This window comes from Oncorhynchus gorbuscha, linkage group LG02, assembly GCF_021184085.1.
Source record: "Oncorhynchus gorbuscha isolate QuinsamMale2020 ecotype Even-year linkage group LG02, OgorEven_v1.0, whole genome shotgun sequence".
Classification (NCBI taxonomy): domain Eukaryota; kingdom Metazoa; phylum Chordata; class Actinopteri; order Salmoniformes; family Salmonidae; genus Oncorhynchus; species Oncorhynchus gorbuscha.
This window is the reverse complement of record NC_060174.1, coordinates 63,561,173-63,575,376: the sequence shown is the minus strand read 5'-3', so window position 1 is coordinate 63,575,376 and position 14,204 is coordinate 63,561,173. Positions and strand designations below refer to the sequence as shown.

Here is a 14,204-nt window from a genome sequence, read left to right as displayed (position 1 = left end):
GCATAACTACTTCTCGTCTTTGCCTGCCCTTGAATGGTCTAACTATTTAGAAACGTTTATTGTTGGCTTGCCTGTATACTTTCAACTTGCCGGAGACCAGTTGTGAAGACAATCCTGCCAAAGTAGCCTATGGCGATATCTACACCTACTTCGTGTAATCTCCAGGTTTACACAGGCAATACATATAGCTAGTTAGATACAAACAAGTGTTAGCTAGCAATTTACTGTGAATGAAGTGCTTCGAACACACAAATGTATCGAGTAACAGATTTCCATTATCTTTGCAGGGTATAGCCTGAAACCACGAGTTTCGTCGAACCTGGACCGTGGGAAGTTGATGAAATGTAATTTAGCTGTCTTTTCTTTGACTATTATTCAAACAAAACGGTACACAACAGCTTTTCAGCATCTTAGCTATAAAAGAGTTATCTAACGTTAGCTAGCTGAAGAAAGTCCATTGGAACCGGTAATTTGGCTGATGGTGACATACATTCCATGTGGCAGTCTCTGTTCATGATAACATTTTTACTTTTAGAATCAGTGTTTTTAGATATGATGTAGTTTGATTAAGATGACATGGGAGTATGTTAAACGACCAACCAAGCATATTCAAAATGTTTTATAGAACGATAGAAAGAAAAAAAAATACAGCCGTTGTCGGGTTATGAGTAGGCAAAATAAAGTTGGCAATTTAACATGTGAGTCCAGGGAATACCCTACTCGGGAGCATGGTCACGTTTAGCCACACCTCACCATGTGTATCTATGTGTTTGATTCCATTACAGCCATTACCTGGAGCCTGTCCTCCCCAATTAAGGTGCCACCAACCTTCTCTCAGCCTCATGGCAAAATGTGTAGAATAGCCTGAGATTAGCTATAAAACAGTCCCATGTTACAATTGTACACATTTTGCCAAGTTAGCTGTTTTGAGGAAGGGTTAAGTGCCTTGATTGACCTATTTTTCACCTAGTCAACTCGGATTCAAACCAGCGACATTTCAGTTACTGGACCAATGCTCTTAACCACTAGGATACGCGCCGCCCTTCTACACGCTTACTGTATGGAAATAAAAAAACAGATGCTCTGGATCTGCGTTGTTATGCTTCTTGCAGGACCTTTTGGACAGAGGGAAGTTTTTTTCTCTGATGTTAAGGTCTATCTCTGTTAAATAGGCTTCCACAAGAACCAAGGTGGGAAATCACCCCATGTTATGTTGTTTCATGAAGGGGGCATGTCCAATGATGTGTAGGAACCGAGGATGACTGACAGGGGTTGCTGTATTGAAGTCACCACGCAGCCATATTGGTAGGTTTTGGAAGATATAGAAATGCATTTATTCATGTCTATATTAGCTTTTGACACATTTATTATATTATGGACACCTTAATGCACACTTTATATTAAACACATAAATGAAAAAATATATAAACATTTTCTTAAAGTATTTTTTTAGTGCTAATGTTACTGTCCCCACCACAACAAAAAAATACTTATACATGGAATTAATTCCTATGGAGGACTGTTCCTACTGGGGAGTGCCAATATGGCCGACCAGTGGCTTCAAAGCCTCTCGATGGCCAATAGCGCAAGCAATCCAGGGTTTATATACATAATTCGGCACATCCCGTACGTCCAGTTCCCAAGCCCTTAGCCCCATCATGGGATTAGTCTATTGTGCTTGAGGCTATTTCACAGCAGCCTTTTGAGCCGCTGGAACTATGGAGATTAAATATCTGTCCTATAAGACAACTTTACTGCAAAAGGAGTGAATGAGCTGCATGTACTGTCAGTCATCATTCGTGCTTGCAGTTTGACCATGGCTTTTCCAAGTTCACCTTGTTGCCCATGTAACAGGTTTGCTTCCTTCCCTCTCTTCGTTCCTACCTGGGCTCGAACCAGGGCCCTCTTCACACATTGAGAACAGTCACCCTCAAAGCAACGTAACCTATTGCTCCACAAAAGCCATGGCCATTGCAGAGGCACAACTACTTCAAGATCTCAGAGCGAGTGACATCACCGATTGAAACGCTATTAGCGCACACCCCGGTTACACTCACCCCCCTTTTGACACAGCAACCAGTGATCTGGGTCAGCAGCATCAATGAACAGATTTTCTTCCGTCCCTCTCCCCTACCTGGGCTCAAACCAGGGACCCTCTGCACACAACAACAGTCACCCTCGACGCATCGTTACCTATCGCTCCACAAAGGACGCGGCCCTTGCAATGCAAGGGAAACAACTACTTCAAGGTCTCAAAGCGAGTGACATCACCGATTGAAATGCTATTAGCGCGCACCCTGCTAACTAGCTATCCATTTCACACCGGTTACACCCAATTAGCCCATGAGTCGGTCATCGTCTCTTGATGAGGAAGCCATGCAAACTTTAAACCCAGTGTCTGCTCGCAGCCTAAGGGGTGAATATCATCTTGGTCTAAGACGTTGGTTGCTCTGGGTTCATGCCCCGTGTCATACAATGCTGCCCAACGTGGGGTGGTCTCTCATGAGTGAAGAGGTCAAAGGGGGGTGAATGTAGTGGTTATGGTCACGTGATGAAGTAGCCCTGCCCGTGAACTTCAAAACAAGTGTCTACCCAAGGGGGGAATTTCCTCTAGGTCTAAAGGTCTAAGACATTGGTTGCTCCTGTGGAAGCTCTGAGTCCCGTATGTTATGCCCAATCCCGCCTTTATGCCTGAGGTTAGCGCAATTACAATTGTCTGGCCTTGGAGCTTGCGGCTTTCCACCCGCCACCTTTCTTTTCGATTGAAGAGGAGCGGCTACACCGTTTTTGTCCAGTATGTGTGTTGCGCATATACTTGGATAGGAAGAGAGTGACCAACTCTTTGTGTCCTTGGTGCCTCCCTGCAAGGGGAGCCCCCTCTCTTGTTAACTGTTGTCTCATTGGATTGTGGAAGCAATTGTATTGGCCTATAATAACGAGGGGTTACAGCCTCCGGAGGTCCTAAGGGCTCACTCCACCAGAGGTATGGCTACCTCTTGGACTCTGTTCAAGGGACTCTCCTTGCAGGTGATTTGCAGTGCAGCTTGTTGGGTATTCCTCATACTTTTGAGGTTCTTCCGACTAAACGCCACTGCTCCGTTATTGGCACATAATGTCCTCATTGTCAGGGCCTCTGTGGGTTGACATTGAGACTGCCTGGCTTCAGAGAGCATGTGGGATACGTGAGTTGGTAATATCCTGCTAGTGATATGTCGAAACAAATAATTGAAAGATAATTTAAGGTTACTTGTGTAACCCCTCTTCCCTGAGATTATGAGTGAGACATCTCACCACGTTCCCCTATTCACAAGAGTGTGAGGAAGTTTGGCACGCTCCAAAATTATCGGAGGGCAGGCGGGTGGCTCACTCATTCGCCACTCAACCTGTCTGTCTCTGAGAGATTTGTATGATTGTTTCTTCGAGCTACTTAGAAGATTCTGGTGAATTCCACTAGTATAGTGAAATGTCTCACCCATAATATCAGAAAACCGGGGTTACGCAAGTAACCTGAAGTTTCTCGGCAACAGAGGTATCCTGATATATTGCATGTGAAAAGGTGTCATTTATTACAATGGTCATAAACTGCACAGCACAAACAGAGAAGAAATCAGAGAAAAGTGGCATCATTATGAGGGCAGGATGAAGACCTACCTGTGGGGGTAGAGATTTCCAACATTTTCCCAGGTAAGTCTTTGGAAAAAGGGGATCCCTGCTTTTTGGCTGACCCATATATTGTTTCAAGCTTAGTAAAGGACTGTTACATCTGTCAATGTTTTGAGAAGCGGAATTGTTTAGATTTTTTTTTACTGGATTCAGACTGTAGCAATATGTAGAAGGTATATCCCCCAATGTGGAAAGTGTGCAGGAGGTCATAGTCAGAGGGAGTGTGAAGTGGGGGTTGAGAAACCACTGTGTATAGTTTGCCAAATTTGAGTCAGGAAGACGATTTGAGGGATTAGTGTTCCAACTGAGTTTGGTAAATTTGGATTTCTTGTCTTTATAGCCATCATGATCAACTGCACTGCACTGATGGAGCGGTTATCACAGAAAATAGATGTGGTAGTTGCAGCAGTTGAGAAATATTTGGGTTTGAGAGATTTCAGTGCAGAAGATCTACAGGGAGTTTTGAGAAAAGGGATTCCTGCCAGGCCGACAGCCTGGTGTAGGATTGTTTAGGGCCAAAGTGGTGGGATGGGGTGCCAAGGGAAGCCAGGCTTCTCCCAAAAAATGACTAAGAAAAAAGAGAAACATAAAGAATGTATATTTTGCTCTCTCACTTTCATAATTTAGGCCATCTATCTGATGCTGTCAGGTAAAAAAATAGTGACATTGTTGCCGCCCATAGTATTGACTGCAAGGGAAGGAAGCCAGTGAGCATTTGGCCTCCCTTGATTTAAAAAAAGTATAAAATAATAGCCAATCAGCATTGAGCTAAATTGAGTGAGCGCAACTGAATAGTCCTGGCGCACCCCACCTTTTTTTTCAAGGGAAGTCTGTTTGGATTTGGCTTCTCTCCAATCACATCACATGGAGAGCAATGCGTCATTGACAAAAACAACTTGAACTGTTGCATCTTGTTGTGTTGTTGTCCAGTGGCCAGCTAGCTAAAATGGACCCTTTCCTAAATTAGCCATGGATGGAGACAGGGATTGGACTTGTGGTTTTACTTAATTCTCTAAAATGGCCAATAATTATAACGGTGATTCTAATCCAAACATAAATTCATACATTGTGCCCCTGGCCTGAGAGGATGGAAGTTCAGTATGTAGCTAGATGTAGGCTAACGTTGGCCATGTAAAGGAAGTTATGCAAGGCAGAACATTTTAGCCAGGTAGCCTAGGACAAAAAATAAAATTGTTTACTGCATGACAGAGTCATAGACCGTTTCGTCAGTATGAAGGAGAGGAGGGTGGCATTGGTGTCTCTACAAGTAGGGTGAGTCAACATGTTTTTTTTCTACTTGCACGAACCCGCACACATACACAGAAATCGGAACCCTGGACAGCCACATCATATTTAGCTTACGTTGATTGGACTAAATCGTTTTTGGTATCTATTAGTTGTCACTGTATTAGAGTAAGCATATGTGATTTGATGATTTTTAAATGTTGAAGTTTAAATGGTGCTAGGGTAGTGTTTACTGTTTTTTCTTTGCAACTTGCGGTAACTCTCCAAGTGATTCTTAATAAATAGTTGTTTAGTAGTCCGAAAAAGTCAGAAATATTAACTTGCTTGACAATGCTGTTTGTTACATGCAGTATGCTTTGTGGACTTAATCGGACTGAGGTAGCTCTCTGGTTTTGTGATGAAACAAAGGTGTGGTTGAATTTATTTGCCACTGTCTTCTTATTGTCTCTACCTTAGGCCTAAATATCATGATCCCAATGCATATTAACTATCAGGCTAGAGCAAACAATTAAATTATCACAACTCATAGGTTGTAATATGGCTTTTTTTCTGGCTTGGCTTCCCCAGTGATTTTACCCTCGCACCCCTACTGTGTATAGTTGCAGGGTTAGAAGGTGGTGCAATTTAAAATGTCCACATGCCCCCTTTTTTTTGTGACAAAATGTGCACTCCGCATTCTGACCTGCGAAAGGCAGCAATATGCAACACAGCGTCTAGTCTGCCGAAAATTCACACGAAGAAGGGGGTTTGTAGTTCTTCCTGTACAGTACTTTCTTAGCAGCTAGCTACGTGGTTTTAGCAAGACAGTGGGATGAACGTCATGCTTCATATGAAAATGTTAAAGGACATTTTAAGTGTGTTTTGCACAATTTGTCTTGTCACCAAGTTTACCACTGCAGCCCAAGACGGCTCTAATGGGAAAAAGGACCAAGAGTGTTACAACTACGCTGGAGGACACGTCTACCCCGGAGAGGCTTTCCGTGTACCCGTCTCTGATCATTCCTTGCACCTCAGCAAGGCAAAAAGTGGGTATTGTCCCCCTGCACGGTACTGTAGTTGTAGTTGGCAATCATATTGACTTAAATTATTTTAATAACGGGAGGATGTCTTACCCAACAATACAATGGTAACTACAAAGCTAGCTAACTAGTTTGCCTGCAGCCAATTAGATAGCTAACTTAGTAGTGTTGATTAATGTTAGCTAGATACCGTTCCAGTTATACTGCACATTTTCACAACTGAAGTTTGAATCAAATCGGTATTCGCGTTATTGTAATCTGCCAGATTTGACTTGTCGACCCAAATTCATAAATTGTAGCTAGTAGTACATTTAGACACGTCATGCCAAAAAACTTGGCTCCAACTGTAGCCTGCAGTTTTCTTGACCATACGATTACGCTTGTTTACACTAAGCTGCACTGGGGTCAGAACGCCCTCATGATTAGATTAAAGGCCCTGCTACACTATAGCCATTGGTGTGGCATTGCCATCAGTCGCTGAAGAAATGCTAACTTTTGAAATCAATGAAAGTTGCTTCTGCCAATGTTGAGTTTGTGTTGTGTCATGTCCAATGGCAGCGCCCAAACTCAAGAATCAAGGTCCGATTCTCGATTGCTGACACAAGTTCATTCTATCTTGTGAATTTAAATTATGAGAAGTACATTTGATTTTGTTTGCATATGGCCTGGGCTACACACCACTGATTATTTTACTAAGATCAGGGTGTCTGCTAGGTCTTTAAAGTCTTACATTCATTTATCTGATTTCAAGGCCTTAAGTATTAAAATGTCTTTAAATTTCAAAGTCTTTAAAAAATGTGAGGGAGATGACTGCAGTGTTTCCGTTATATTGTGCCGCTGCTTGTTTCCACCACGGAAAAAGATTGAACATCAAATAATGCTTCAGGTGCACTTTTAAGATGTTAGAGAGCTATCCACGTCTGTGCCTCAGTGTGTGCACGTCAAGTGAGTGTGAGAGTCGGCCGTTGCCAGAGGAGAGAGCAAGGAAGCCTATACAATTTGATAGACAACAATACTAACTAGAGCTGGGACGATACCGACACTTACCGACACTGACATTGCCCTCTGAGTGAATCATTTTGCTTATGTCGGTAAGTTCAGTGATTAGGCTACACAATGTTGCTGCTGGTTTCTTTTTGGTTCGAAACTCATTATTTGGTCAACACTAATATGCATTAACCTGCTTCCTGCAATTAAAAAATCTGCCCTGTCCCTCTTTTGCTGGCTCTAACTACTCCTAGTCCCCCATTTGCACATGGAGTGAAGCGCAAGCATACTGACAGTTGAGTAACATTTCAGAATTTAATTGCGCGTCTCAGCTTTGAGTATAACAATTTATTTCTGAACTTTCAATATAGAGGAAATAAAATCACTTTACAAGCGCAGTATGTAGTCGAGATGATGCGTCAACGGAACAGAATGCGCCATTTGCAGTGGTAAGTATTCATGCTCCGCACTGTCAAGTTTTTTTGTTGATTATTGCTAGATCAAGTCTTGCCATAGATTTTCAAGCAGATTTAAGTCAAAACTGTAACTCGGCCACTCCAGAACATTCTGTCTTGGTAAGCAACTCCAGTGTAGATTTGGCCTTGTGTTTTAGGTTATTGCCCTGCCAAAAGGTGAATTAATCTCCCAGTGGTGGAATGCAGACTGAACCAAGTTTTCCTCTAGGATTTAGGTGCTTAGCTTTTTTTTTATCCTGAAACTCCACAGTTCATGACAAGTACAAACATACCCATAACATGATGCAGCCACCACTATGCTTGAAAATATGAAGATTGGTACTCAGTAATGTGTTGTATTGGATTTTCCACAAATATAAAACTTTGTATTCAGGTCAAAAAGTTCATTGCTTTGACACATTTTCTTGCAGTATTACTTTAGTGCCTTGTTGCAAACAGCATGCATGTTTTGGAATATTTTGTACAGACTTCCTTCTTTTCACTCTGTCAATTAAGTTAGTATTGTGGAGTAACTACAATGTTGTTGATCCATCCTTAGGAGAACTATCACAGCCATTAAACTCTGTAACTGTTCTAAAATCACCATTGGCCTCATGGTGAAATCCCTGAGCTGTTTCCTTCTTCTCTGGCAACTGATTTAGGAAGGATGCCTGTGTCTTTGTAGTGACTGGGTGTATTGATACACCATCCAAAGTGTAATGAAGAACTTCACCATGCTCAAAGGAATATTCAATGTCTGCTTTATTTTATCTACCAATAGGTACATTTTGAGTTAATTACCTGTATATGTGGGATACAGAGATGAGAGTCATTCAAAAAAATTTTTTAAACACTATTGCACACAGTGTGTCCATGCAACTTATTATGTGACTGGTTAAGCATATTTTTACTCCTGAAGTTATTTAGGCTTTCCATTACTTCTTTCACGTCTTACTTGTAAGTCTAGAGCCCTACTCAACCGCTTGGCTACTTTGCTTCGAAGTATAGCCATTTGATACCTATTTTTTGGTTTTAGGCTAATGTTCAAATGGTACAGCATAATAGGTCAAGGAGAGCTGCAGGGGGGGTACACTTTTTTTTGTTCGAGCCCCAATCTTAACACACCAGATTTGACAAATCAACTACTTAACAGGACCTTGTTAAGCTGAGTCCGGTGTGTTTGAGCAGTGCTGGATCAAAAGCCTGCACACCCATTGGCCTAGCAGTCCAGATGGCGAGTTGACCATGTGTTTCATACAATAACAGTGCTGTATATTTGACTTTATTAAGTACTTTTTTCACAATAGTATCGCTATGGTGTTGATTATCATTATACTAAGCTGGTATTGATATCGAAGCCTAAATTCTGAAACCGTAGTTTGTGATCTGGCACTGCAGTGTCTTAATCTAACCATGATTGTGTTCCGACCCCAGTGCAGCTCAGTATAAACAAGCGGGATGGTAGGGTCAGAATATGCTGGCTACTCCAACTACTGCCTCAAGGAACCAGACAGGAGGGCCCTAGCAATAACAGCTGTTGCACCATACAATCCCAATGGATGCATCTAAGTCAGTGTTATGTTAAGTGGCTTCCTCTCATCAGGTCTGCGCTTTCTTTATCTGCATTCATTTAAAAAGGCAGGTGAAATTAAATTCTAGGCTGGTACCTTCCCTATCGCTTTCACATTTGTTCCGTTTTCTAATCAGTAGAGGAGAGAAGATAAGGAGGCCACTTCCAGGATGCACCCCAAGAGGTAGCCAGGTGTGCCCTATCCCAAGATGTACTGTTAAGGAGTGTAGGTGTAACAGTATTGCTTCTGTCCCTCTCTTTTGACGGAACCTATGTTCAAACCAGACCCTCTGAACACATCAACAACAGTCACCCACGAGGCATCGTTACCTACAAAAGCCGCACCCCTTGCAGAGCAAGGAAAACAACTACTTCAAGGTTTCAGTGTATGACGTCACGAAATAAACACTACTACTAGCGTGTACCGCTAACTAGCTAGCCATTTCACATTGGTTACATGGGCAAGCCTAAGCGATTAACATCCAAGGACCAAAAATGTTCTGAGGTAAACTGACTGGCAGCCAAAACCACCAAATACGATACGGTTATAGAAGCATAAAAAGCCCTCTACTTTCAAAAAAGCCCTCTTTGGTGAACGAAAGCTGTGTGCCCCAAGCCTGCCATAGGCCTATCTGCACACTGCTCACCAACTATGAACAAATACTATTCATTGTTGACCAAGGACACTAAATAATGGTTTGTTGGTATATGCAACATTTGGGATACACAGCAGGAAGTCTGTTCTGATTGGGTTTTCCCTAAAATGTGATAAGCAAATAACTTGCTTGCTCGTGCTTTGAACTGTCATCAAATGTGTTTTTGTTATTTCGTCTTTTTGCAGTTTCAAAGCCTGCACCTTATTTTGAGGGATCAGCTGTCATCGATGGTAAGTTTAAGGAGCTCAAACTGTCGGACTACAAAGGGAAATACCTCATCTTCTTCTTCTACCCCCTGGACTTGTGAGTACTATCTCTTACTGACCTCCATCCTAAAATAATCCTCTTTTATGGTGTTTTTTGCTACTGTCATAAAATGTTTTTGTTTTGTTTTTTAAAAACGTTGTTATACGTGTTTCAGACATCATTTATTATTATTTTTAAAGGGCAATGTTTTATATGACCCCCCTTTCAAACAGTCCCATTTTTACCACTTGTCGGTTTGCACATTTTACAGGCTACAGCCCATTGCGCAGCCAGCGGATGTCTATTTGAATAAATCCATTGACTATATACCATCACAAAGAAATCCATTTATTATTATAAGTTTCGGCAGATCTTAAGAAACATTAAGATGCTAAGAAAATGTATTTCAATAGAATAGCATATTTTGAGTTTTATGTTACTCGTCTGTGCAGCCTAGGCTATAGGCTATGGCTGCACCATGCAAATGAAATCAATAGTTCATTAATCAAACAAGACACAATTCCATTCCCCTGCCCAGATCAGTCAACACAACATTTTCTAGTAAGAATAAAATATAAATAATATTTTTTTCCCAAACAACTTGAGTGTTGCGGGAACATGTGGACCCGCTGTTAATCAATTTTAAAAAGTGATCTTCTGAAACCGAGCCATTGCCCACATCGCTTTTAAGTGCTTTAGAACCCCTAGAATTTGCTCTTTCCGATTGTATTAAAATCAAATGTCTGACCTAGATGAACGTGATTTAAAAATATATATTTTAGGGCCTCCCGGGTGGCGCTGTGCCATCAGAGTTCCTGGGTACGCGCCCAGGCTCTGTCGTAACCGGCCGCGACCGGGAGGTCTGTGGGGCGACGCACAATTGGCCTAGCCTCGCCCGGGTTAGGGAGGGCTTAGTCGGTGGGGGTGTCCTTGTCTCATCGCGACTCCTGTGGCGGGCTGGGCGCAGTGTGCGCTAGCCAAGGTGGCCAGGTGCACGGTGTTTCCTCCGGCGCATTGGTGTGGCTGGCTTCCGGGTTTGATGCACACTGTTAAGAAGCAGGCTTGGTTGGGTTGTGTATCGGAGGACGCATGACTTTCAACCTTCGTCTCTCCCGAGCCCGTACGGGAGTTGTAGCGATGAGACAAGATAGTAGCTACTACAACAATTAGATACCACGAAATTGGGCAGAAAAAGGGGTAAAATTTTAAAAATACATATATTTTAATGGCATTTTTGCTTAAAGAAGCACTTAAAGCACTAGGCAATTATCTAAATAATTGGAGCTAAACATGCAAGGAGAAATAACTGGTGAAATTAATCAAGCAACAGAAATGTAAATTATTTATTAGAATCCCCATTAGCTGTTGCTCACACAGCAGCTACTCCTCCTTGGGTCCACACACATGACAGACTGAACATTAATGTACAAGAACAGCTTAAGGACTGAACTACATGCATTTAAATGGAAAGAACACATGCAATTAAAGCATTGTCCCAATGCCTAGAAAAAATGTTACTGTTGGGTTTTCAGAGCTGTTGGCAAACTGGGTTTGTTATTGGTTTCCCCTTTCAGATATAAAGAAAAGGCAGTATAACGATGGTATTTTGTCTGGATATTAAAGTGATTTTAGTAATGTACCAGGATGAATAAATATAAAATAGCAATCCAAATCATCTGATTTTAATTGGGAGATTCAGGGAAAGCGAGAAATTATTAGTAGTGTATTGTAAAATATATTCTGTAGTAACTGTTATACAAATGTTTGCTGTATTTTAGAACCAGTGACTTAATGAAAATCCAGTATGCTTTGGTAAAGTAATAATGTTGTTGGCTATGTGTTATTCTGATGACACGAACTCTGTGTACCTGCAGCACGTTTGTCTGCCCGACTGAGATTATTGCGTTCAGTGATCGTGTGCACGAGTTCCGTGCCATCAATGCTGAGGTTGTTGCCTGCTCTGTTGACTCCCAATTCACACATCTGGCATGGTAAGATTACATGCATCACACCCCTCTTCAGAGGTGCTTGGACTTTAATTTCAGAGTTTTTTTTTTTCTCCCTCCGGCTTTGTTGTTAACAGGATCAACACACCCAGGAAGCAGGGGGGACTCGGACCAATGAAAATCCCTCTGCTGTCTGACCTCACACACCAGATTTCCAAAGACTATGGAGTCTTCCTGGAGGACGCAGGACACACACTCAGGTACAGTTTCCACTTGCTCACGGGGGTAGAAGCCACTTCAAAAGAAGATTACTAGTACTACTACCATTTTTATTTTTTATTTTATGGTACAACAAAACACCTGTTAACTCTTATAAGTTCATGAGGTTTAAAGTAATGCGGTTTGAAACTGAACCGAACTTCTCATTGTTTTAATTGTCTCCCTCAGGGGCCTGTTCATCATCGATGACAAGGGCGTCCTGAGGCAGATCACCATGAATGACCTCCCTGTGGGGCGCTCTGTAGACGAGACCCTGCGGCTTGTCCAAGCCTTCCAGTATACTGACAAACACGGTGAAGGTACGGTTCACACCTCAGCCTCCAAATTCAGTCTCGCCACATAACATTCTCAGATAATACAGCTAAACACGTAATTATCTGTGGTTGCTATGGATGGTCTTTTTACATTATTTTTTTTACAGTTTGTGTGAATTAAAATATAATTTTTTTGCAGTGTGTCCAGCAGGATGGAAGCCCGGCAGTGACACAGTAAGTTTCATACTGTGTGTGGTTAAAGGGGCAATCAGCAGTTGCTACATCAATTTTTACCCATTTGATTCTTGAAGAATAACTTCTAAATGCCTCATGAGCTTAGTTCAACTGTCATACCCTATCAGAACCTGAAAATAGGAGCTTGTTTTATTCCAATGTTTGTAAACCAACACTATATAGCCTCAACATGGTTAAAACTATAACCATGGATGGTCAATCCTTGCATCCCCATAGCTCTGTCGATGAGTTTGAGTAGTTACATTTCTCCAGCCGCGTCCCTCCATCTTTTTACCGAAACAGGGTCGGGAATACGCTTTATTATTGTTTCAACTGCTAACTGCCGCTTTGAGTGAGTGCATGAGATTATATTTATAATCTCCACCCAGCTCAGCCAGAAGAGGACTGGCCACCCCTCAGAGCCTGGTTCCTCTCTAGGTTTCTTCCTAGGTTCCTGCCTTTCGAAGGAGTTTTTCCTAGCCACCGTGCTTCTGCATTGCTTGCTGTTTGGGGTTTTAGGCCGGGTTTCTGTATAAACACTTTATGACATCTGCTGACGTAAAAAGGGCTTTAAAAATACATTTGATTTGATAGGATTTTCTTATGACAATTGCTTGTGCACTAATTCAATGTATTACTCTTCACAGATAATCCCAGACCCAGCGGGCAAACTCAAGTACTTTGACAAGCTGAACTGACCCTCCCCTCTAATAAACACTTTGGTTTAAGCTCAGAATAAAAACAGTTTTGATAATCTGGTGTCTGTTTTGTTTTTAGCAATGTTTAGCCATATTTGGCAAATCTAATTCAATCTCATCTAGCGATCTGAGTAAACTAGTGACCTTTTGAGATGAGAAACAGGACAGGAACTACGACAACCGTATAATGTCTCTTAGAAATGTCTGACATTCTGACACACCAGAACAGAGAAGTCTATAAACTTGTTGCTTGAGAGTTCACGCACATAGGGGAAACATTAGGAACACATAACATAAAAGGTGCAGGCATGACAAAGTACAGTGCCTTCAGAAAGTGTTCACACCCCTTGATATTTTCCACATAGTTGTTATAGCCCAAATTTAAAATGAATTCAATTGAGATTTTGTTTTTGTCACTTGCCTACACACACTAACCCATAACGTCGAAGTGGAATGTTTTTGTAAATTTGCCTAACAAGTCCCATAAATTGCATAGACTTAAGTGTTTAACATGACTTAATGACTACCTCATCCCTGTACCCCACACATACAATTATCTGTAAGGTCGAGCAGTGAATTTCAAACACAGATTCAACCACAAAGACCAGGGAGGTTTTCCAATACCTCAACAAGGGCACCTATTGGAAGATGGGGAACAATAAAAGCAGATATTGAATATCCCTTTGATCATGGTGAAGTTATTAATTACACTTTGGATGGCGTATCAATCCACCCAGTCACTACAAAGATACAGGCGTCCTTCCTAACTCTGTTGCTGGAGAGGAAGAACACCACTCAGGTATTCACCATGAGGCCAATGGTGACTTTAAAACTGTTAGAGTTGAATGGCTGTGATCGAAAACTGAGGCTAGATCAACAACATTGGAGTTACAATAACAACCTAATTGACGAGAGTGGAAAGAAGGAAGCCTGTACAGAACACAAAATATTC

At 41.7% G+C, this 14,204-nt stretch overlaps 1 protein-coding gene across 1 annotated transcript; it reads left to right on the top strand.

Annotated features, from left to right (window-relative positions):
- The first annotated feature begins 5,618 nt into the window (after positions 1 to 5,618).
- prdx4 (peroxiredoxin 4) lies at positions 5,619 to 13,308 on the top strand. The gene is made up of 7 exons (XM_046316810.1): positions 5,619 to 5,933; positions 9,781 to 9,898; positions 11,716 to 11,832; positions 11,925 to 12,047; positions 12,235 to 12,365; positions 12,520 to 12,554; positions 13,202 to 13,308. The coding sequence occupies exons 1-7, from the start codon at positions 5,720 to 5,722 to the stop codon at positions 13,250 to 13,252; spliced, it is 789 nt and encodes a 262-aa protein (XP_046172766.1). The 5' UTR covers positions 5,619 to 5,719; the 3' UTR covers positions 13,253 to 13,308.
- The last annotated feature ends 896 nt before the right edge of the window (positions 13,309 to 14,204 follow it).

Coding starts and splice junctions, on each gene's coding strand:
- prdx4 (XM_046316810.1), top strand. CDS start 5,720: ATGAACGTCATGCTTCATATGAAAATGTTAAAGGACATTTTAAGTGTG. Junction 9,899..11,715: donor TTCTTCTACCCCCTGGACTT/GTGAGTACTATC, acceptor GTGTACCTGCAG/CACGTTTGTCTGCCCGACTG. Junction 12,555..13,201: donor GGAAGCCCGGCAGTGACACA/GTAAGTTTCATA, acceptor TACTCTTCACAG/ATAATCCCAGACCCAGCGGG.